The 23,372-nt window shown below is 31.6% G+C and overlaps 2 protein-coding genes across 5 annotated transcripts; one reads left to right on the top strand and one right to left on the bottom strand.

Moving 5' to 3' along the window:
* The first annotated feature begins 9,203 nt into the window (after positions 1 to 9,203).
* On the top strand, positions 9,204 to 15,536 carry LOC124829089 (RING/U-box superfamily protein). 4 transcript variants are annotated; one of them, XM_088096700.1, is made up of 8 exons: positions 9,204 to 9,373; positions 9,813 to 11,029; positions 11,762 to 11,880; positions 12,870 to 13,451; positions 13,720 to 14,032; positions 14,520 to 14,688; positions 14,860 to 14,962; positions 15,074 to 15,536. In XM_088096700.1, the coding sequence occupies exons 2-8, from the start codon at positions 9,884 to 9,886 to the stop codon at positions 15,189 to 15,191; spliced, it is 2,550 nt and encodes an 849-aa protein (XP_087952826.1). In that variant the 5' UTR covers positions 9,204 to 9,373; positions 9,813 to 9,883; the 3' UTR covers positions 15,192 to 15,536. The 4 variants fall into 4 exon arrangements, with proteins under 4 accessions (XP_087952826.1, XP_047158503.1, XP_087952825.1 ...); XM_047302547.2 differs by having other exon boundaries at positions 9,567 to 11,029; XM_088096699.1 differs by having other exon boundaries at positions 9,519 to 11,029.
* Positions 15,537 to 16,518: 982 nt separating this feature from the next.
* LOC124829092 (uncharacterized) lies at positions 16,519 to 22,978 on the bottom strand. The gene is made up of 8 exons (XM_047302552.2): positions 22,974 to 22,978; positions 22,292 to 22,409; positions 22,019 to 22,213; positions 21,689 to 21,808; positions 21,166 to 21,203; positions 20,916 to 21,072; positions 16,848 to 20,346; positions 16,519 to 16,757 (listed from the first exon to the last, which is right to left on the bottom strand). The coding sequence occupies exons 1-8, from the start codon at positions 22,976 to 22,978 to the stop codon at positions 16,747 to 16,749; spliced, it is 4,143 nt and encodes a 1,380-aa protein (XP_047158508.2). The 3' UTR covers positions 16,519 to 16,746.
* Between the last annotated feature and the right edge of the window lie 394 nt (positions 22,979 to 23,372).

Raw genomic sequence — 23,372 nt, 5'->3', positions numbered from 1 at the left:
TTTACACAATTCATTCTACTCAATTTTTTTAAATTTTTTTTATAGTATATCAATTTATTGGGAATCCAAGTTGAGTCAAAGCCCCATATTGGATAGAAATGAGAAAGCATTATATAAAGGTGAAAGACCCATTAACTCATTGCTTTAAGGATTTAGGTAAAAAGTAGTATTAATCCTTTATATGATTATATTGTAAAAATTGAGTACCTGAATTCATAATTAATTTATTTTATCACTCTTCAAAAAAGTATTTGCTCACTTCTATAAATTATAATTTAATATAAAAAATAAATATGTTTGGATAAACTTGTTTGAAAAAACTTTAGGAAGAACAATACCAAGAAAAATATATGAAATTAATTTTTTAACGAGTTAAAATTAATTTCATGTACAAGTTAATTTGTATAAGCTTTCTAATGTTATTTTAAAGAAAATTAGTATTTAATTAGATCCAATTTTAATTGGAATTTTTCATTTCTATATTGATATTGTTAACTCTTTTTATAACATGTTGATATTAATCACACGACACCTATAACTAAAATTATTATAAAATATATTGCTTGTGAGAAAATTAATATAATATTAAAAAATTGAATAATTTAAATTTTAATAAAGTAATTATAATACTTTAAGTATAATTTGTAACAATCCCCAAATTGTTACTGTGGTAAAAGTGATAATATAAAGCTCATAAATAATATAAGCCTTAATATATACAATTTTTTTTAAAAAAAAATGTTGTATTATATGTTTATAATAAAAAAAATTGAGTTTAAAATATATTTGATCATCAAATTAGTTCCCAGGTATCTCTCCTATACATTTGTGTGGTAAGAATCTTTATTGCTTAAATTATATTCATCACTCCATTCATATAAAAAAATTACAACACAATCTCAAATTTAAAATCTTAAAATAATTTACTTATAATTAACCTTGTACTGTATGGTCATCCAGTCAGTCAAGAACCGAGCGGTAGACCGTCCAGCGAGAAAATATTGACCGGTCTGGAAATTATTCTAAACAATAATAACCATTAATGGATAGTTAATGAGAATAATAATAATTAATTAACAATTAATAGGAATAAAATATTTATTAGTAATTAATGAGTCAGACATAATGGTAAACTCATTATAATATTTACTAATATTTATTACAAAATTATTACGTTTTGCAGACACCCTACTCCACGGCCAGGACAAGAGGAAGAGAGAAAGTAACTGAATGATGAAGCGGACAACTTTGAATGATTTGAATAAGATATCTTAACCCTACTTAAACAAACCTAAACGACTCAAACTTATTTATAATTAACCTAAACTTCAGACAAATTATTGGATAAAACAACATAAAATTTAGTTGAAAATATAATTATCTTATAAACTCATTCCATAACCACCGATCAGATTATAAAGTAGCCACAATAATTATTTATTATTACAAATTTATCACTATATTTACTATTTGATTGATTTAAACACATTATTTTTTATTAATATTAGAGTGTTTTTACAAAAATACTAATACCAAGTAGAAGGAAGAAAAGCACATAACATTTAAAAGAATCAACATTTTCTAATTTTGTGAGGATGTTATCAACATTTATAATAAGAAGTAAGTATATACTAAATGAAATAAAATATTTTGATTCAGAATTCTTAACTACATCTTAACACAATATATATATATATATATGTGTGTGTGTGTGTCATTTTTTACTTATTCATTATTTATTTGTTATTGTACTTTAAACTTGATTAGAAAATAATAAATGTATTATGTGACAAGTTAAGAAAAATCTATATTAATATATTATTTCCCGTACCAAATAAATAATTTTTAAGAGTTTTATAATTTATACTGGCTCCGTATTTTTTGTCTTTTTCTAAATAGTATGGAAGAAGTTTATGTGGAAATCTACGAAATTGGAAACTCAATGAGTGAATGGATTTTGCAGAGTTCAGAAAATCGAGGGTGAAAGATGAGGAATAATATATAAAATTAAAAGTCAAACAAGGAGGAATGTTCGAAAATTTAGATATTTGCCCTTGAAAGGTGAGACAGTGACTTGAAAACAACCAAAGTGAATTGGTTTCTTCAACGTCTAGAACACATGCATCAATCTGATTAACTTTATATTTTTCTTAATTCCATTATGGATTAAAAAAATACTCCAATCTTCAAGGAAAATACGTGTATCTACGTTTTCGTGTAAGAAAAAGTTCAAAAACACTTTTTTATATATTTCAGTACGTAACTCAAACGAATACATTACTATTTGAATATTGAATATATTCATTAGAGTTTGACTCAACAATCACAGTCTGGATTAAATTATATTTATGAAATATCGAATCGGAAGATAAAAAAATAAAAAATCAGTGAGAATATATGTTTGATATTTTAACTCTGAAAAAAAATGGATCAGTGCTAAAATACTATTTTATTGAGTTTCTAATCATGCTTGAGAATCGCGAAATCATTATTAATTTGAAAATGTGGTTCCCACCTAGAATTAGGTCTTGGGTTAGTTTTCGTAACCAGGACCACTATAATCTTTGATCATAAACTAATTGCACACATTTTAAGAAGATTCACATTCAATATAATTTTCTCGGTAAAACTAATTTTGGTTAGGTGTAACCAGTGATTTTTCTTGTAATCACTCGTTCATCTAATTACAAGAACAATCAATAGAAAAACACTTTAAATTTTCTATAATGTATTGTGATTTTCTAGTTTGAGAAAAAAGATTGAAAAACCTAATTTCCGTTTTAATTAGAGAAAGATAATAAAGTTTTAAAAATCACAATCCATGCTATAACTATATAAATAGTAGGTCAGCTCAATGACTGAGTGTGATGATTGATGGTTGAACAAACCTTTGACCCAAATTAATTTTGTTAGGTAGATGAGTTGATGCTTGAAGGATAAAATGAAGATGAATTTTGTTACAAAACCTAATTTGAAATTCATGAATGGCCAACTTTATAGTTGTGATTAATTTGAAGTTTGAATAGAATATATTATGTGAAGGGTTGGTTGAGATGAGAGTACGAAGTGTACTCATAGTGTACTGAGTACTAAAAGTTGGAAATCAGTTCTGCAAGGGTTACCTAATGAAGGGACTGCCCAGCACAAAAGGGAACAACAAACATTCCCCACCTTTATACAACACATCTATTCTCCATCAAAATAATCCAAAAAATTAAAATTTACTGTTTAACCAATCGCCCCACTAAAACACAATTCCACTCGTTGAATAAAAACTGCTTTTTCTGGTAAAGTTAAAGTGCCAAATTACCTTACTTTCATTACTGTCTTTTGCTTCAACACTATTTTATGACAATGGTGGTGACGTTTAATCTTTGGCAAAATCAAGAGAATCATGTAGTTTTTCTCCAAAATTACATTAATACGTATATTTGAGAAAAAATTTACTGTGTATGATTGTGTGATGCTTGAAATTGGTTATATTTGGTGTTAAGTTGATAACTTGAGTTTTTGACCATTTGAGCAAATTAGTATTCAATCTGACTTTGAAACATGTTTTTGGACTAAATATTGAGTCAAAAATATCAATTTGATCATCTGAATAGGTCTCTAGTTCACCATATTAAAATTGTGTTGCATGTTTTTGGTATGACGCTCAATGTCAGTTTTCACCACTGAGCCACCCAAAGTGCGAATGGTCTAACACTAAAGAGTGATAGGGTACCGTTGAGCGCTAGTTATCACTACAAGTCTAGTGTTATTTTTTCTGTCTTTTTCATTGAATGACAAGTGAGTCTCACTGAGTTAGCAAAAGTGCGAGAGCTTTGGCATTGAACGCTCTCTTTTGCGAGAGCTTCTGTGTTGAGCGTCAATCTTAACACCAATGCGTCTTTTTGTAATTTTCTGATATTTGCTTACCTAAAGTGGTTCTACATGAATGCTATGTATGTTTAGTATGAATTTGGATGCCTTATGAATTATAGTATGATTATATGTATGTATCAAGTATATTGTGAAAGAGAATTCAAGGAAAAGTTTCTTATATGGTTTTAAGTTGTGTATGTAATGATGTAAGGATTCCATATTGGGGGTTATCCTGACCTCTAATAACCATCCAATCTTAAGTAGAGAATGATGGGGTGTGTGGTGAGAGGAATATGAGGTCCTAGTCTAGAGGCTTTATCTTAGCCTAAGACGTTAATGACTAACCTTGTGTGTGGTAGAGTAAAATTCATCAATAATGGTTCCGCAAAGCAGTAGAGACTATCACAAATGCATAACTTGTCAGAGTTTAGTATCAATATATGTATCAAGATGGTCAAATTTAAAATTAATGATTGTACGCTTTAGGATTATTTGATTTACTTGTGTTTAAGTGTTCATATTCATAATTTACTTGTGTATGTTTCTTTGATAAATTAGTTTACCCTTTCGTTTGTTTGTATGTTTGTTTGTTTTCTTGTTTGTTGTGATTATATTGATAGTGTGAGCAGATAATGCTGTGAGCAGATGAAGATGTTTCTATAAATCAGATATACAGTGATGATTTAACAAGGACATAGAATAGGATAATATATATATATATATATATATATATATATATTAAGTAAATAAATAAATAAATAAGTAAAAACGATTGTTTTTAATTTTATGTTTATTTTTATCATTTACAAAAACAAATCTTTATTTCTTACTTATTCTTTTGTCCAAATGAATAGAATTATTATTATTTATAATTTATATTATAAAGTTAATTACTAATTTAATTTTTATATTATATGATTTATTTTAGTTCTTATATATTTTTTTATTCAATTCAGTCCAAATATGTTTAAAATAAAATCAATATTATTAAATTAACATTAACCATTTATTTTTAAAGAATCACTTTTCAAAATCTAAATAATATTTAATCTTAAAAAATATATATTCCAGGTTTTGATACATGATATCTTCCCTGTATCTTCCAAACATGTTTATAATAATTTAATGAAATATATCAAATTGATGTTATAAAAAAATATTAAAACTAAATTGAATAAGAAAAACAATAACAAAAATAAAAAATAATCCTAAATATATAATAATCAAATAATTGAGTATTCCTTTATATTCTATTTAGAGTTAAATATGTTTTTAGTCCCTCAACTATTGGTCGTTTCTGATTTTCGTACATCTTTCAAAATAAAGTACAATTTGGTCCTCATTCTTTTCGAAACGTTCGTTTTAGTCCTAAAAAACTAACACCGTTAAAAATTTGGTCCTCATTTAGTCAACAAAACGAGGACTAAAACGAACGTTTCGAGAATGAGGACCAAATTGTACTTTATTTTGAAAGAGGGACGAAAACCAGAAACGGTCCATAGTTTAGGGACTAAAAACATATTTAACCCTTCTATTTATTATTATTTGTTATGTACATTTTAAGATAAAGATACCAAACAAATTTAAGACCAACGGCTAATCAACAAATTTATATAAAAAAGATTTTGACGTTATTTTTAATATTTATGTTAAATACTTGTTTTCATTTCTAATAAAACTTAAGCAAGACACGTAAATTTCTAACTTTTTTTTAAAATTTAATTGCATTACCTAAATTTAAATTTGTAATGTTGACAAATTACTATAGATTAAAGATAATTTCAAGAATATTATTGATATAATCTAAGTTAACTTTAATTTATTTCTTAAAAGTTTCACTTGTCATATCAGTAAAATGGCATGTTCTGGTTTTTAATTTTATTTCACAAAGTTCTCCCTAATTTTAAAAGTTGTAGTTCTTTAACTTCAATTTTTCCAATAAAACGTTTATTGTTAGTAGATTAATAACATTAATTATGTTTTACGTATTTATATTGATAAATTTCACATAAACTTAAAGATATACTATATTGTTTGAATTTGAAAAAGCAGTGATATTAAAATTCTACAACTCTATAAACAAAGTCCAAGCCCTGAGATTGGACTGGTGTGATAACAAGGGTCTGAATAATTGATACGAAACCATAAATCTAAATTTGATTAATGTACTCGACAAAACTATGGACAAACATTGGATAAATAAGCTCGTAATCTTAAACCGAATTCGGAATAAACTTAGAAGCAACTCCTAAAAGTAGAAGTAACTTAGGTTTGAGCAATTTGATGAATAGGATCAAAATCAATGCAAACCATTGTTGTCACTTTTTGCTTCAAGTCATTTTTCTTAAAGCAAAAATTACAACGTGAAGTCATTATTCAACATTACAAACTTGCATTAGATACGTTTCGTGCTTCTGTAATCTCTCAAAAAGTTTGCAATTAAATCAATATTTGAAGGTAACATGTTAAAGAATTTGTTTAGCCAATTGTATGCAGCTCTATATGAATATTCTCAACAAATTTAAAACCATTGAATTATTTCATTCCTTTATCGATAATTAAATTTTGTTAAAAATATAAAAAATTTATTGGTAATAACTTTTTTTTTTATGAATTTCTGATAGATTAAAATTTGTCATTAATAATATAATCGGTAAATTTATCAATATAATTTTATATTCATTGATAATTATTAAAAAATATTTATCAATAATTACAGGAAAAAATCGTCACTAAATAGAAAAAAAATTATAGATAAATACTGTGATTTGATTCATTTTCTTCCTCTCCTATCATTTTTCTTTCTTTTACAAGACCACTGCTCTTACCAATAACTGTTGTGGCATGGACCTCTCACAAACGCAACTGATGTGTATCAACCCCAACCACACTTATTTTTGTAATATTTTGAAATTTATGAAATCAAATAGATGAGTCAAATAAATATTATATATATATATATATATATATATATATATATATATATATATATATATATATATATTCACTATGCATGTGAGGATTTACATACAATTCATATATATTTGAATATATTTAAATTTACATTAGGGTGCTGCATTTATTTAAGCGAATTCTGTTTTTTTTTTCTATTTTATTGGTAAATATTGTATGACTATTATTTATTTGAATGTAATAAGCGGATATGTCCCTGTATCTAGCCATACAACATAAAAAGTATTCTGTTGTTAATGTTTTATTATCTCTAAAGTTTATTTAAAATAAATATTATGAAACATTTTTTAAAAAGTGAAATTAATTTAGTCACTGAAAAGATATTCCTTACAATTTAAAATAAGATTTTATAAAAAAATAAATTTGTTTCATTAAAGTGAAGAATAAAAAAAAGTTATTTCTATTAGGAGACACTTGTGTCCTGTGTCTAGGAAAAATACATCCCAAGTTGTAAAGGAGAGGAAGGCTTACCGTAAATATATATATATTGAAGAAGAAAATAAGAATTAAGACAAAACATTTGAGTTTAATTAAGGAAGAATTAATAGATTTTTCCTTCTTAAAGTTATTTTACTCTCCTAGTTGTACTTTAGTGGCTTTCACTTACAGCTATTTAATTTCATTATGAAAGATGAATTCAAAAGGTACTCTAGATTAATATACTGTAAAACAAAATTAGCAATGATAAACAAACTGGATTTTAGTATTAATATGAATCTTTATTGTCACAAGAAGACTAAAAGAGAAAAATTGATGATGCGATAGTTTTTATTTTATGGTTTAATTGACTTTTTTTTTTAAAAGTTGAAATTTCTTCCTTTTATATTTGTTTAATTAAATTTTATTTTTTTAAAATTAATTCAATTATATTTTTCTAGTCGTTATTCACAAGTCACATTAAAAATATGTTACATGTCCATAAGTAGTTTTGTTTTTGTATTTTTTTCATCTAATTTATTTTTATTTTTTGTAAATTTTTTTATTATTCATGTATCAAGTTTTATGACATGTCACAGATATTCCTAATGTGATTGGTAGGATAATACCTTGTCTTTTTATCTTGTATTCAATTTAGTTATATATATATATATATATATATATATATATATATATATATATATATATATATATATATATATATATATATATAAACTCAATTTAATACTATTATTTTAAAATAAAACAATTTTGTTCTTTCTTATGTTAGGGTCAAATTTTTTAGTTGTATCATTATTATATTAATATTTATATTAAAATAAACTTTTTATTAAATATTTTTGAAATTATTTTTAAACAAACTCTAATATTATAAGATTACATTTAAAATTAATTATTTTTAATTTTATAAAAAAATATAGATTAATAATATAGTGGTTTTAAATATTTAGTTTTTTTAATAAATGAAACTTAAATTTATTTAATAAATATAATAATAGTTATTCAATAAATAACAAAACATTATCCAAGTTAAAATACAATAAAATATAGAATAAAATTTAATTATTATTATTATTATAATAATAAAATAATTTAATAACATATATATTTTGTTAACTCTTAATTTAAATTGATTAAGTTTGTTTATTGTCGTTTAACATAATAAAGGTTTAATTATTCATTAAGTATCTATTTTGGTTGAAAAATTATAAATAGATTTTTACTTTTATTATTATATCAATTAAATCTTAATTTTTGAAAAATTTATTCAATTAAGTTTTTTTTCTGCTAATATTTTATAAATGACAGAAATGTCCCGTATTAATTAATAATTTCATTTTCTATTTTTTTGAAAAAAATTGTTATTTATGTGTCAGTTCTCGGGGTAAAAATTTACTATCTTTACATTGAAAAATGCATTCAAATTTATAACATTAAAATAAGTTAGACTGCATTAAATACTTTTAAAAAATAACTAAAACTTAGTTATAACGGGTGTCAGAAACTACCTTTCAGTTAATAATTAAGAATTACGTCAAAATAATAAATAGTCCACAAATATTATTACCATAGAAAGGATTAATATATTAGAAATTACCAAATTAAGTTTTTTTGAGTTAAAAAAATCAAGTTCGTTTATAATGATTAAAACTTTCACTCAAGTCAAAAGTTTGCAAACACGGATATTTTTAGATTTGCATGGATAAAATTTGCGACAAGATTATAAGTGTTTTATCTATATAAAAAAATAACGAACATAATGATTTTTATTTTTATTTTTATTTATGTGGAACTAAGTTTTTTTTTTTGTTTTTGTTTGTTTGTAAAGAAAAAAACACGGTTAATGGAAAACACAAATTTCGTGTTAAGATTAGATTAGATTAGATTGGGCACACACACCACTCTCTCTCTTCTTTCTCTCTCTTCTGTAATAATTTATAAATTGTCCCATCAAAGGCTCTTCCCATCTCTCTTTCTTTTTCTGTTTGTGTTGTGTTGTGTTCTATTTCCATTTTTTCGCCAAAATTTTCTCTCTTCGCTTCTCAATTTTCCTCCATTCCCACGAAATCTAGGGTTTCCATCTCTCCTTTCATCCCAGGTACGTGCTATGCTCTTCCCTGCTTTGGTTTCAACCTCACCTTCCCATTTTCGGTGATCCCGAATTTGATTTAATTTCGATAATTTTTGTCTTGATTTCGCCAATTTTCTTTTTCTTTTATTTTCTTTTTATTTTTCTGCACCAGAATTCTTCGTGGTTGTGTATGTTGATTTTGACTCGCATCGTTTATCAGGTGGCATGTTCGGTGGGGCTTTGAATTTCAGTTTAATTAGGGAAACCCTTTTTCATTTCTTCCCCTGTTTCCCCATGGCCTTCACTCCCAGATTGGGGTTCCCTTTTTTCTTTTTCTTTTTTGTTTTCCTTTTCGGTTTCCGAGAGATTGAAATGGTGGTGGCTTAGCACTGCTCTGTATTTATGTTAGTCTTAGGAATGGATTTTGTTTGAGGTGTATTTATGCTTCGTGGGTTGATACATACAGGGATAGAGGTTGGTTGGGTTCTCTATAGTGTAGTGGTAAGAGGAGGGTAGAAGAAGGAATTTTCTGTGAGGATGACAGATTTTCAGCCGCTACAGCAGAAACCCGAGCCTGCTGATTCCCATTCCGAGTTTGAGAGGGGACTGGAGGAGTTTATGCGCGGGCACTTGGATGAGTGTATGTCGTTTGCTTCATGTAGCTCCTCCCGCGCACCTGATGATGAGGATGACGAGAGCGATCAGCTGGTTCGGAGGAGACGGAGGTCTGACCTTGAAGGGGATGATTTAGCAGAGTCGTCGGCTGCACGCCGGCGGCATTCAAGAATTTTGAGCAGATGGGCTGCACGGCAGGCACAGGAAATGATAACCACTATTGAGAGGAGGAATCGAGAGTCTGAGTTGATGGCGCTTGCGGGTTTGCATACAGTCTCGATGTTGGATTCTTCTTTCCTGAGGGGTTCACAGTCTCCAACTTCTGGCCAGGAGGGGGCTGTGGAGAGGCCAAGCACTCAGGCGTCTGCCATTTTGCAGATGTGGCGTGAATTGGAAGATGAACATTTGTTGAATCGGGCACGGGAAAGGATGAGGGTAAGGTTGCGGCAGCAGAGGAATTCTGACTCTAATACCAATGTGTCCAGTACCATGTCAGATAGTCGAGGCAGTGAGAATCATGGGAGTTTGGGAGATGCAAGTGAAAGTGAAAATGATTATGGTACTTGGTCACATGATCAGATTGGGTCGAGGAATGCACATGGGGATCATAACGGGTCTAGCAGGGAGCAATCTCCTGATCTTGGCGAAGTTGAGAGGGAGAGAGTTAGACAGATAGTTCGGGGGTGGATGGAAAGTGGCATTAGTGATCATTCCTCCAATGTGAGTCAGCGAAACAATAACCGGAGAGCAGAATGGCTTGGAGAAACAGAGCGTGAGAGGGTAAGAATTGTCAGGGAGTGGGTGCAAATGACTAGCCAGCAGAGAGGTTCGCGTGGGAGCCGTAGGGATTCTCAAGTAAGTGAAGGTGCTCAAGCTGATCCAGTCCGTGATGTAGCTGACAATGATGAGAGTCAGCCAGAGCATGTTCGGCGGGACATGTTGAGGTTGCGCGGAAGACAGGCTCTAGTTGATTTGTTAGTGAGGATAGAAAGGGAAAGACAAAGAGAGCTGCAGGGATTGCTGGAGCATCGAGCTGTTTCTGATTTTGCTCATCGCAACCGTATTCAGGTTTGTTGAGTACTCTATTTGAATTGTTTTGCAACTGATGGTGTCTTCACTTAAATAGAAAACCTGAGATGATAATGGAAGTAATGAATTGTATAAGGACCTGAGTTTAGTTTGAGGCTTTGCTTGTTGCAATATTTAACATAACAATATCTCTTAAAAGTGTGGTTTCTCGCTCCTTGGATATGTTTATCGATTGCTATTGGTCCTAGTATTTAAAGTTGCTACATGTGCTGTGTTATTTTCTTGGCCGATGCATGACAATTTTAGAATATTATGAAAGAGGTATTTCTGTGGTCTGGATTACCGAACTCTTTTCTAGAATGGAATACTTAAGGTTGCTAAATATGCTTAGTTATTTTCTTGCCTGATGCATGGCATATTTTGAATATTATAAAAAGGCAATTTTGTGCTCTGGGTTACCGAACCTTTTTCTCGAGGGGAATAATAGAAGGAAGGAAGAACATTTTTCTTAATTCCTCTGGTTCTGTTGATTGTCATAGTGGATAGTGGCCAAATTGTGCTTCTATATATAATCTACTTATTATAAGAGATCTTTTATTGTTCTCTTAAAATCTATTGCTTTCTTTTTCAATTTGATTTATTCAGTTGATTAATTTTTTGTTTTTAATTATTTTGTATTTGAAATTTTGACAAATCATTTGATTAGGAGATGTTTATGCACCCATCAATTTGATTCATTTTTTTTTCACCATGATTACTTGTTTTTGCCAGTCACTGCTTAGAGGTAGATTCCTGCGAAATGAAAGAACTGTTGAAGACGAGAGGCCACCATCTATGGCCGCTAGTGAATTAGTTCAGCTAAGACAGCGGCACACAGTCTCTGGTTTAAGGTATGCAATTCAAGAGTTTTCCAAAGTGTCCCTCAACTCCCATCCCCACCTTTCGTTATTTATTCAATCTATTTAGGGGTTTTATGTTCGTTTCTTTTATTGTTAGAGGCCAAACTGATACAAAATAAAACTGGCCCTCACCCTGTTATATTTTAGGCTTCTCCAAGATAAGAAAGAAATATGTTATACAATCCTATAATTTAAATGAAATTGAATGTTCTCTTTTAAATCCAGTATGTGGGTTTTTCTTCTGCCAATACTCGTCTGTGACAGGGAGTAGTAGCTTTTGGTAAATAAAATAAAAGTAATTGAGATGCTCTAACATCTTTGACAAGAAGTAGTAACTTAGGCACACGTTGGTGGAATTTTTATGGACTCCATGTCTTGTATTATGTAATTTCGTGCACAATGGTTGATTTTTATTCTAATTCATTATATCTTGGGAAATAGTCTTGGTACGGGGAAGAGTATAATTTCTTTTGATATTTGTTTGTGGTTTTAAATGAATGTTTATTTTTATTTATTCTGCAAGAAAAATGGCATTTTTGTTCATAATGACAATGTACCAATACACATTCTCGCTGATTTATTTTTGTGGTTGATTACTTATAATAGGTTTCTTCTCTTCTGAGTGGCACTATAAATAAAATATTTATGATTAATTTATCATTTTTTATAGTTTCCGTTTATTTAGTCATGTTTGTTAGCACTTTAGTTTTTTCTCTTAAGTTTCTTACTCTATTTTCTGAGCTCTGTATATTTATGCCCTTTGATAAGACGCTGGGCTATACCATGTGTGTTAACTTGGCTTGCTTTTTTATTTCCTTTTAAGATTTTTATTTGACGTACGTTTATAATAAATATGTTTATGATTATACTTCTATAGTTCTATTCCAATATGGTATGTCAATGAATAATGTGTGTACAATTTGTTCCTGTCATAGTTACTAGTTCATTGTCATGCATTGATTCTTAAATATGTAATCCAGGGAGGGGTTTCGTTCAAGATTAGAAAATATTGTCCGTGGTCAAGCAGGCACAAATCCTGATACCACATCAAATAGTAATGCCACTGAAACAAGAGGGGATGAAAACCAAGCAAACAGTATGGTAGATGGCCAACAAGAAAATTATGAACAACAGCAGATTAGGAGCCTGGAAACTGATGTGCGTCAGTTGCCTAATGGAACAGGAACTATGGAGACTAGCACAAGTGAGAGTATTAGTTGGCAAGAAACTGGTAACCAAGGAGGGAATTGGCAGGAACAAATTACTGAGGAAGGGGGAGGAAATTGGCAACATAGTCCATTCAATCAGATGAGAGATGGAAGGGCAGTCAATGATTGGCCACAGGAACCTCCCAGAAATTTAGCTGGGGAAAATCCTCATCCGCGGGAAGGTCAAAGAATTTGGCACGAAGATAACAATAGGGAAACTGCTGGTAATTGGTCTGATGGACCTTCTGGAGTTTCGAGGAATCACCGTGGGGTTCCTGTTAGAAGATTCAATAGATTTCATCCACCTGATGATGATAATGTATACAGTATGGAGCTTAGAGAACTTCTGAGCAGGTAATTTTTTCCTTTTGGATCTTTTGCCTCAGATGGATTTCAATTTGTCCCAATGGGCCTTTATGAAATGGAAATCAGAGGTGTTTCTCTCAAGAATATCTTGCTTTTCATACAATATCTGTTTTACCCTTTACAAAATCTGAACGAGTAGGCAATTTATACATTGAGATTGTACTGAATGTGGTTGATACTTCATTTATTGTCTTTCATTTATTCTAGCCACTGAGCCTTATGATTGTTATGGATTTTTTTTTTGCAAATATTTCAGGAGAAGTGTTTCTAACCTTCTACGCAGTGGTTTCCGCGAAAGTCTGGACCAACTAATACAGTCATATGTGGAAAGGCAAGGTCGTGCACCAATTGACTGGGATTTGCATCGGAACTTGCCGACACCAACTCCTGCTTCACCTGAACGGGACCCAGATCAGCAGACTGGTGAACGTGCTGAGGGTCAGCATGAAACAATTAACAGACCTTCACTGGTGTTGCCATCTCCACCTGTGCCTCCGCCACAACCTCTGTGGCACCAGGATTTACATCAAACTGGATGGTCTCGCCATAGCATGCATCGTTCTGAAATTGTGAGCATCTTTCAGATCTAAATTCCTTGTGGACTTCCATTCATGTAATGTCATGTAGAATAGTATTACGTTACTTCTTTCTTTCTCTTATTTACTGGCAACCAATCTAGGCATTTCTTTGCAGAGTCTTTAGTGGTCACTACCAAGCTAGTAAGCAATCACCTTTTTGTATTGATTGCTACCGTGTTAAATGATGCCACATATTTATTAAGGCGTCCAAGTAAAAGTATTAGTTGAATCTAACAACACCATACTAAAATGAATTCTAGTCTAATTAAAATGAATTCTGGGTAGCTTATAATCTTAGGCTAATTATCGTTTGAAATCTTTGATGTCATTCAGGTATTGAATATTAATTTTCCTTTCTGACAATCGGTCAACTTATTTTACCTCTCATTTCTGGAGTTTTTTCTTAGCCTAAATAGTTTTCATACTGTGTTTTATTAAAATCCTTTTTGAAGTAGTGGTATTGTTTGCTGGTTGGTAGCAGGAGTGGGAGATAATGAATGATTTAAGATCAGATATGGCAAGACTTCAGCAAGGTATGAATCACATGCAGAGGATGTTGGAGGCCTGCATGGATATGCAACTGGAGTTGCAGCGCTCTGTCAGACAGGAAGTATCTGCAGCTCTGAACCGCTCAGCCGGTGAAAACGGTGTGATTTATTTTCTCTTCTGTCAATGCAGTCATTTTTTTTAACTTCGTATGAGGGGTTTAATTCTTTTCATGATAGTGCAACTGTATCGGTTGACTTATTTAAATGTCAGTTATCCGTGTATATCTTTCTTTATATCCTGTTCATATTAGATATTAATTTATTTTGTAGGATTGGGTGCTGAGACATCTGATGATGGGTCTAGATGGGGGCATGTGAAAAAAGGAACTTGCTGTGTTTGTTGTGATAACCATATAGATTCTCTTTTGTACAGGTATTTATACATTATACTGAACATTTCATTTCGGGGTCCGTACTTTATACTCGTAACTTTTCTGAACAATGGTTTTGTTTCTTCCTTTCTCCAAATTGCAATTTCTTGCAGATGCGGGCACATGTGTACTTGTTCAAAATGTGCCAATGAGTTAATTCGTGGTGGTGGTAAGTGTCCTTTATGCCGAGCACCAATTGTTGAGGTGGTCCGAGCATATTCCATACTGTAAAAAGGAAGTTAAAAGGACACGGAGAAGAAAAAAATCTGAGGGTGTTGATGCCAATTCTCAAGGTCTCAGAGGTTCTTATTTATAAGTGTTCAGTAGATGCCATTGTTTTTCTGATTATATGGAACTCCACGAATTGTATATTTTGGATTAACAAATGGCGCTGTTAATTCATCATTCTTACGTAAATAAATAGTTGCCCTGATTATTCTTTCCAAAAAAATTTCGTTGAAAATTCCAATCTTGTATATGAATAAAAACAGAATTACCAAAAAACAGAGATGGTCAATACTTTGCCTCAGTATATCGCAAATAGGAAATGGTTACTTATACTGCATATTTTCAGAATATTTTTTTCTCAAATAATTCTCAACCAGCTTCGGAGACTTAAAAATAACGGGTGTTTAATTTTGTATGTTTTTGGTTTCTTTTAATGTTTAATTGATATTGTCTACATTCTTAACCTTACAATCCTCATCATTACTAGAGGAAATATAGTCAAAAGATTTATAGGTTACTCGACTCTAATCGTCACAAATAAGATAAATTGAGCAACAAAAGAAGATAAATTCAGGCACGTTGTGCCTATAACACCCAAAGTATATTAGGTGCTGTATTGCTTGATTTTTTATTTTTCTTCTGTTCTCTTTGCTCGTACAAAAGATATGTTGATCTTGAGTACAAGTTGATTCAAAGTAAGGGCTTGCATGAAATTTAATTTACTGTATTTTGGCCTTTAAGTCAATTGATTACTGGAATAGTTAGTTTTATGTGTAACGTATATTCCCTAGCGTTTGCTTAAATGTTGTAGTAATTTAAGCATTCGCAAACGTGTAAAAACATTAATAAGTTCTCTATTACAACAAATAAATGCAAGAAGCAGGTAAAGAAACATGTTGGAACAACCTAAGTGAAACTGTAAAATAACATATTACCTCCTTTCAAGATTATACGTACACATCCAAAGCTATTTGCCTGCTACCTTACCTAAATGAAAGCTAATTTCCCGTGTGTTTATTTAATAACGTGATGTTGGGGAAAAGGATTTGCAAGGATGGCGACGTCATGAAGAGCGAGTTTAAGTTTTGTTTATTGATGCGCATGTTATAATATAGCCACCACTTTTCTTTGTTAGGATATTGGCCGCGACGTCGCAATATTGTTATTTAATTTTGGAAGCGTGACAGTAGTGCTTCCTGTTAGTTTAACTTGTACAACAATCATCATTGAATCTTGGTAAATCTCGATAAATTCAACTAAATAGTTATTGCTGATTTGCTGTGAAGCGTTGCTACATGAAATTTTAACAAGATAACGCAGGCATAATTGGTGGCAAATAGAGTGGAGAAAGAACTAGTAGGAATGGAATTTCATGGACCTGAAAGCCAGGTTCTTTGGATTGAAAACCCATAAAATAATGATTTCGAAATTAGGAAAAGTTAAAATCAGCTACATTGTTATGACTTGCAGTCTTGTACAGAAAAAGGAACAAAGAGAATGGTTCTAATGTAAACGATCTGGCAAGAATGACCCTTCACTGGATTTGGTACTGCTTCAGTTATCCTGTTCCTGCAGAACCAAAGTTATGAACCCCATTATCTTTTTGGCGCAGTTTGAAAGAATAAAAAATAAATTAACTGTTTTTGTTTTTGTACATACCTGTAAAAATGTTCAAATCATGTATGGCAGTGTTAGAAGTACTGCAATCTTTGGCGTCATAATGGTCTTCTTTTACATCCTTCTTTTGTTTCAGCCTTTCTTCAAGATCTTTAACCTTGTTCTTGTACTCTTCATTCTCTTGTTGAAGAAAATCTTTCTTCCTGTGAAGCTCAGCATTGTCTTTTGTCATTTGGGCAATTTCATACTTTAACTGGGCATTATTGATACAGGAAGCTTCTTTTGTTTTTAGATTCCATTGCAGCCGTAGGATTTGTTCCTCAAACTCAATTTTACTGCGCTTGCAGTCCTCCAACTCAGATGTAACTTTCTCAGTGGTTGAGATTCTTCCAATGTAAGATGCATTCTTGGCCTTCAGCTCCTCAAACTCCAAGGATAGCGTCTGATATGAAGCTTCCAATCTTCTGAATTCAAATTCTGCTTCATACAGTGATCTCTTGAGGATAAAGATTTCATCTTGAAGCATTTCTGTTTTCTGAAGTTGAACTTCTAGTTCAAATATTTCTTCAGTTGCTTGTAGCCCCTCTAGTTCAGAGGCTTTCAATTCTGCTTCGAGCCCTCTGACAGTGCCCTTCAGTTTCTCCTCGTTTGATTTGACGTTATCCAACAAAGCAACTACTTTTTCATAATTAACCTTAAGAGTTTCTTGGTCTGCCTTGGAGGTTGCCAGTTCTTCGGTATAATTTTGTATCATGACTTTGTATTCAGCTTGAAGATTATCAAGCTTGGCTTGATGTAGCCTTCCTTTCTCCTGTTCTTGTTGAAGAGCAGCTTCAATCATAGCTTTATCAGCACATAAATCATAGACCTCAAGTACAGTATTAGAAGCCATCGTCTTGTGTCTATCACAGATACAAGAGATCTGGTCTCTTAAGTGTTCAACCTCTTTCTGCAAGTAACCTACCTCAGTTGTTTTTTCTAAATTCGTCTGTGTTAACAATTTCTCTTCAATAATGAACCTTTCTTCTTGCTTTCTGCTTTCCTCAAGAATGGAATCAAGATCTACATTAATGGTTTTTTCTTTCAAAGCTATTTCTTCCTGCATTGAAGTAAATTTGTATTCCAATTTTTGAATTAGTTTCAACATATCAGAAAATGCAATATGTGATTCCCCCAATTTAGAATCTAATACTGTACATTGGCCATGCAAGTCCAAATTTTTCATTCTTAACTCATCATTTGTTGTTTGAAGAGTTTTAGATTCTTCAATCAATTCTTCATTTGTAGCTTGTAATTCTAAGTTGGCTACTTTCAGAAAGCTGCACTCCTCTTGAGCTTCTTTCCATTTTTTCTGCATGCTTTCCTCCTTTCTTTTCAATTCAACTTCTTGTGCCTCATTCAATCCTTCCATTCTTCTGATCTCATCCTGGAGATTTTTTACAACATTTTCAGTATTCTTCAGTGCCAAATTAGTCGACTCCTTTTCTTCAATCAAATGTCTCATTTCAGCTTCTAAGCTAAGTACCCTTTCAGAAAACTGTTCCTTTTCTGCTTCTAGTCCAAACAAAATATTGCCTTCATCATCACAACTTGCAAAAGATGGATTCCTTACACGATCTTTGCTGATCAAAGCGTGGGAGTCCTTTGTCCAATAATGAAACTTCATATCGTTTGGAAAATCAGCTGAGCAACTTGAAGAAATTTTGGATTGCAAATAAGCAACTTCAGTTTCCAGTTGTAACTTGGAATATCTTAGACAGGTTTTCTCCTTCCCTGACATATTGTGAGATTTAACCTTGTTCGTCTCTGCAGATTCAACCTGTTGATTTTTCATCTCTGGTGGAATATGAGACATTAATTTTTCCTGTATATTTCTCAATTCCTGACAAGAAATACAGACTATATTTTCCCTTACACTGCAATCTCTAACTTCATTCTGATATACATTATCATCTCTGATTTTTCTCCCAACTAACTCATCTTGAGAATTAATCTTGTACTCAAAGGAAGAAGTTTTTGTTTCAAGCAACTTCTTCAACAGGATAATGGTACATAGGATTGCTTCAGACAATTCCTTTAAATCTATTTTTCCCACATCTTTTGAGAGATCTGATATACTGAAACAATTCTCATTCTTGGTTAATGTCATTTGACTCAGAAGATTCTCTTGACCCCTCAGTTTTTCTACTGAAAGCTGCAGCTGCTTATATAACTCAAGGAACAATTCAACGATGTTGATAGTACTACTATCAGAGCAAAAGAGTGGAAAGTTAGAAGAAAAGGAACTAGAAATTATCAGATTCTTTCTGGACTCTCCTTGTTCCTCACAATATTCAGCTTCAAGATCTTGCACCCTTTGTGTTAAAGATAAGATTTCATTGCCAAAAGCATAAACACCATCAGACAACCTCTTTTCAAAGTTGATGATTTGTTTGCCTTTCTCAAACAGCCTACTCTTCCATTTTGCCTCATTTTCTTCTAATGTTTGAGCCATAAAACATCTTGCAGTTTGCATCTCTTTATCTTTGTCGTTCAGAGTTTTCTCCAGAAACTGGATAGTACTTTCCATATTTTTGTGCTTCTCCTGCATAAGTTGGTGCTCAAGTTCCAAGTTCCGGAATTCCTGTAGTTCAATCCCTTCATGCAGGCATCTTATTGCATTTTCATAAGTGCCAAGATCAATATCTGAATGACAAAACTCCTTTTTCATTTTCTCTGGTAGCACTTCCTTGCTTAAACTAAAGTCCTCTTCCTCACTGTCTTCAGGCACACAGCTACTAATGTCAACATCTTGAAACGGCAAACAATTCATTGATAGACCAGCAATCTTCATTCTCTGCTTTTCTTTTATCTTTTCTAGTTTCTGTAGGATGGAAACAAGATCAATTTTTGACTCATGTGTTTGCTTTATCAACTCCAAGTCACAATTAAGTCCTTTCTGATACTTGATCTCATTCTTCAACTCCTTTATTGTATTATCCATTTCTTCGATCTGGAGCTTAAGATTTCTGCTGTCATTTTGCTTTATCCCTGAGGTTAGTAGTTGAATTTCATCCTTCAATGCATCAATCTCTTTGCGTGATGCTGACAACTCCATTTCCAGTTCTTTTTTATTCTTCGATTTCTTGTTTAAATGCTTTTGCAGTCTCTCCACATCAACCATCAACTTTGTAGCATTTTCTTCCCACATCTTTGCTTCACCATGAAGTAAATCAATGGTTACTTGTGCCACACCCAGAAGATCTTTAGATGAACCAACACTCCTTGTCGACGTCGTGTCGCTGGCATGTGAAACTTTCCCAAGCTCTTCTATTTTACCTTGAACCGGTGTCCTCGAACTTGAGGTTACTGGAGATGAATGTATTGATCCGGAGGCATCATATGATGGATAGTGGATATTTTCAGAGTAAGTTGAATCTTGTCTCTCATTCATATTCTTCTTCAGTCCACTGACATTGCTTTGTTGGGGGAGCTTCCCGATCCAGAAGGACAAGGAGCTCCCAGTATCGTGATCTGAACATGTTGCCAGTGGACTTATTCTCTGTAACATCAGAAAGTGATTTTATCAATTTATTGTCTTAGAGGAAAACCAACTTGAAGAAGAACTTATCAAAAGAGGAAAGAGGACAAAAATTACAACGAAAATATACTTGTATATACTCTGGGAGTTATGGGAATAATTAGTATAGTTCTTTGCAAAGAAAAGATAGATCGGGAATGGTTTGCACAGGTGCATGTGAATATGCTTTTACGAGTATCACGCTTAATGATTTCAAGCAACTAGTAGGTTTGCTTCATGTAAGTCGTAATCAGTAGAATCTAAATTCTTCTTCTTAAGTACAACCCTGATTACTAGGTGTGTTTCAAATAATAAAGTGGAGACTAATTATTTCAAGGGAAAAGAGAAATCAATGAACACGAAGGAATTGCGTCACTGAAATGATAGTACTTGATGACTCTTACCAAAATACAAGAGTTTTCATTTACCAGGAACATTGAACATTCCACTATTAACATGTACAATTGTTTGACTAAAGACTGAAACACAGGACATTGGAAGGTATAAAAGGTTGATTACATGGAAGTTGATTAACTAAACAATCCACATACCTTACTGCTAAGTTCTCTTCGATGATATATATTTTCTTGATAGTCCCAATATGGAGATCCACTAGTCCTGCTGAATGTATTGTCAGATACATCAGATATGCTGTCTACATCATCAGAACAAACACTCATTTCTTCCACAAATGAATTTGCTCCCTTCCTGTGTAATCCCATAAGAATAATACATAAATATATTTTTTTATAAAAAGCAAACATAACTTAAAGCAGAATAGTTATTCTAAAAGCAGAAGACCTGTGTTTGCTTCTCGGGGTCAAACATTGAATTTTAACCTGAAGAAAAGAGAGAAGATAAGATTTTTGACAACTGCACAAAAACTAAGATTTAAGAAAGGCAAACCAACTTTTATCTAAAAGCTGAAATCATGATTTTCGACCACAACTGAAAACCTTCTACTGATTCTATTAATTTCTAGATGTATGAATTGCATCTTAGAATACCTATGATCTTGTTTTGTCATTGGGTGTTCAAATTCACCGGCAATTGAAATTAATATGCTTTTCTAAACCACTGAATACGTTTTCAGAAATTTTGGGACTTGGAGGTGTTTCTACAAAAATTAAGGCATTTTCTTATCGAGTACTGTATTAAACTTCACTGGTAATTATAAAAAAAGTATAAAAAATTGGACAAATTGACGATGTCCGTGTTCTACAGTAGTATGGGGGAGTAAAACTTGCTGAAAACTGGTAATAGCCCAAGGTTATTAACAAGTTTGTTGCATTTAATAATGTAATTGAAGAAAGAGAATTCTTACTTGTAAGATTGTCCCATGGGAACATTGTCTCAAAGGCAATGATGCAGTACTCACATCTGGTCTAATGTAAGTTGCTAAATTAATGATAGCCTCCCCAAGAGTCCCAAATCTCGCAGATCCCTAACGGCCATTGAATTTCAGGTTCAGTAAGTTATACTGCACAATGTTTAGGGTGATCAAACACACTGCTGATTGGAATTTACCTCGGCACCAATAATGAATATGATTAGAGGTTAAATCTTATCATATGTTTGTGTAAAATTGATTTATACCATATATTAAATAAACAAAATCAAATGTGAAGCATGGTAATGAATGTAACCAACAGACCATGGCAACAACAAGCTTAAGGAGGAAGCTTTCATTGTTTTGTAAAAGATCCTCAGAAATCCACATGGTACTTAGCATCGAATCTTCCCAATGACACTTCCCATTTTGTACTGATGCTTTGCCAGACTTGGCTATGGTTTCCCCTGTTTCTATGGAAATAATGGAAACAAAAAGATTGTTCCACCCTTTTTCTATCTGCAATATAATAATAATAATAATAGTAAGTAACCATGAACCTTTTTAATACTAAGAAGTAGAGTTAGAAAAAAAAACCTCCAGAGCGTGGAAATCATAGAATTTGAAATCTAATCTCTCCTGGAATTTATCTCTGCTATGCCTGCTCAAATTGCATGTTTTCTTTTTCCCTTTTCTCTCATAATAGGCTTCAACTCTGTCACATTGAACCGATTCACGTCACATAATTTGCTACAATAATGAGATGTGCATAGTTTATAGATTAATAAGAAAGAAACATATAGATGAATTTGTTATTTTTTTTCTTTTTACGGAAATTCATATTCATGAGAACGATACCAACTACACCGAGCCAAACTTATGTAAGAAATTGATATCATTTTCAACCCAAACATTAAAGAAAACGAGTTAATGGTCTTCTTGTTTAACTTTGTGAGACTAAAACTAAAACTAAAACTTGATTTTCAGAATATGTTCTTCCTTGTACAATTGCTCATAGTATAACTAGCTATTCACATTAATAAAAAATAAATACGATTCATTTTGGGTTTTATTAGGATCATAAAGTTTAGAGTAATGGTGGATGTGGTTATGAAGAACGTAGTGTATCTTAGGAATAGCAAAATAAATTTTACCTTGACACTGACATGGGCCTTCCACTTGTATATGCAGTGCAGAGAGTAGTAAAGTGTGATAATAGCAGGGGTATGTAAATTGTGGAAAAGAACAAGAAGGTTTATATACATATGTGCTAACTAACCCCATTCTTAGACGGCAAGAACTTTAAAAAGCACTTTTGGAAAAAGTTGATTGAATAATGAAATGGGGAAGGGAAGTAAGCACTTATGATTTGTGATTTCTTGCGGTCCAATGGTAAGTTTTGGTTTCGTCATTTTCATTACATAAAAAAAAAACAGTACTAAAAATATTAGATCGATTAAAAATTAAATTAATTTAAAATGTATATGATCATGAATGTAAAGTACAAATTAGATTTAAGATTAAATTAAACTTAAAATTCATTTTTTAATTTAAGTTAGAGTCAATCTTAAGATTTGTATTAATTAAATATATCATTTCGTCTAATCTAATGTAGGACGACCCATTAGTATTACATTTTTTTTACAGTAAAAAGTCAAAAGAATTGTGTTTGGTAAAC

Source organism: Vigna umbellata, chromosome 8 (genome assembly GCF_029865625.1).
Source record: "Vigna umbellata cultivar VRB3 chromosome 8, Vumbellata_1.0, whole genome shotgun sequence".
NCBI classification, from domain to species: domain Eukaryota; kingdom Viridiplantae; phylum Streptophyta; class Magnoliopsida; order Fabales; family Fabaceae; genus Vigna; species Vigna umbellata.
Note: the sequence above shows the minus strand (reverse complement) of the source record. Positions and strands in the feature narration are given on the sequence as shown.

Excerpts from the sequence above, each read along its gene's own strand:
- LOC124829089 (XM_088096700.1), top strand. The coding sequence starts at position 9,884 with ATGACAGATTTTCAGCCGCTACAGCAGAAACCCGAGCCTGCTGATTCC. Across the intron at positions 13,452-13,719 it reads CTTAGAGAACTTCTGAGCAG|GAGAAGTGTTTCTAACCTTC; the intron begins GTAATTTTTTCC and ends CAAATATTTCAG. Across the intron at positions 14,689-14,859 it reads CCGCTCAGCCGGTGAAAACG|GATTGGGTGCTGAGACATCT; the intron begins GTGTGATTTATT and ends TTTATTTTGTAG.
- LOC124829092 (XM_047302552.2), bottom strand. Across the intron at positions 21,204-21,688 it reads CCCATGGGACAATCTTACAA|GTTAAAATTCAATGTTTGAC; the intron begins GTAAGAATTCTC and ends TCTTTTCTTCAG. Across the intron at positions 20,347-20,915 it reads GAAGAGAACTTAGCAGTAAG|AGAATAAGTCCACTGGCAAC; the intron begins GTATGTGGATTG and ends CTGATGTTACAG.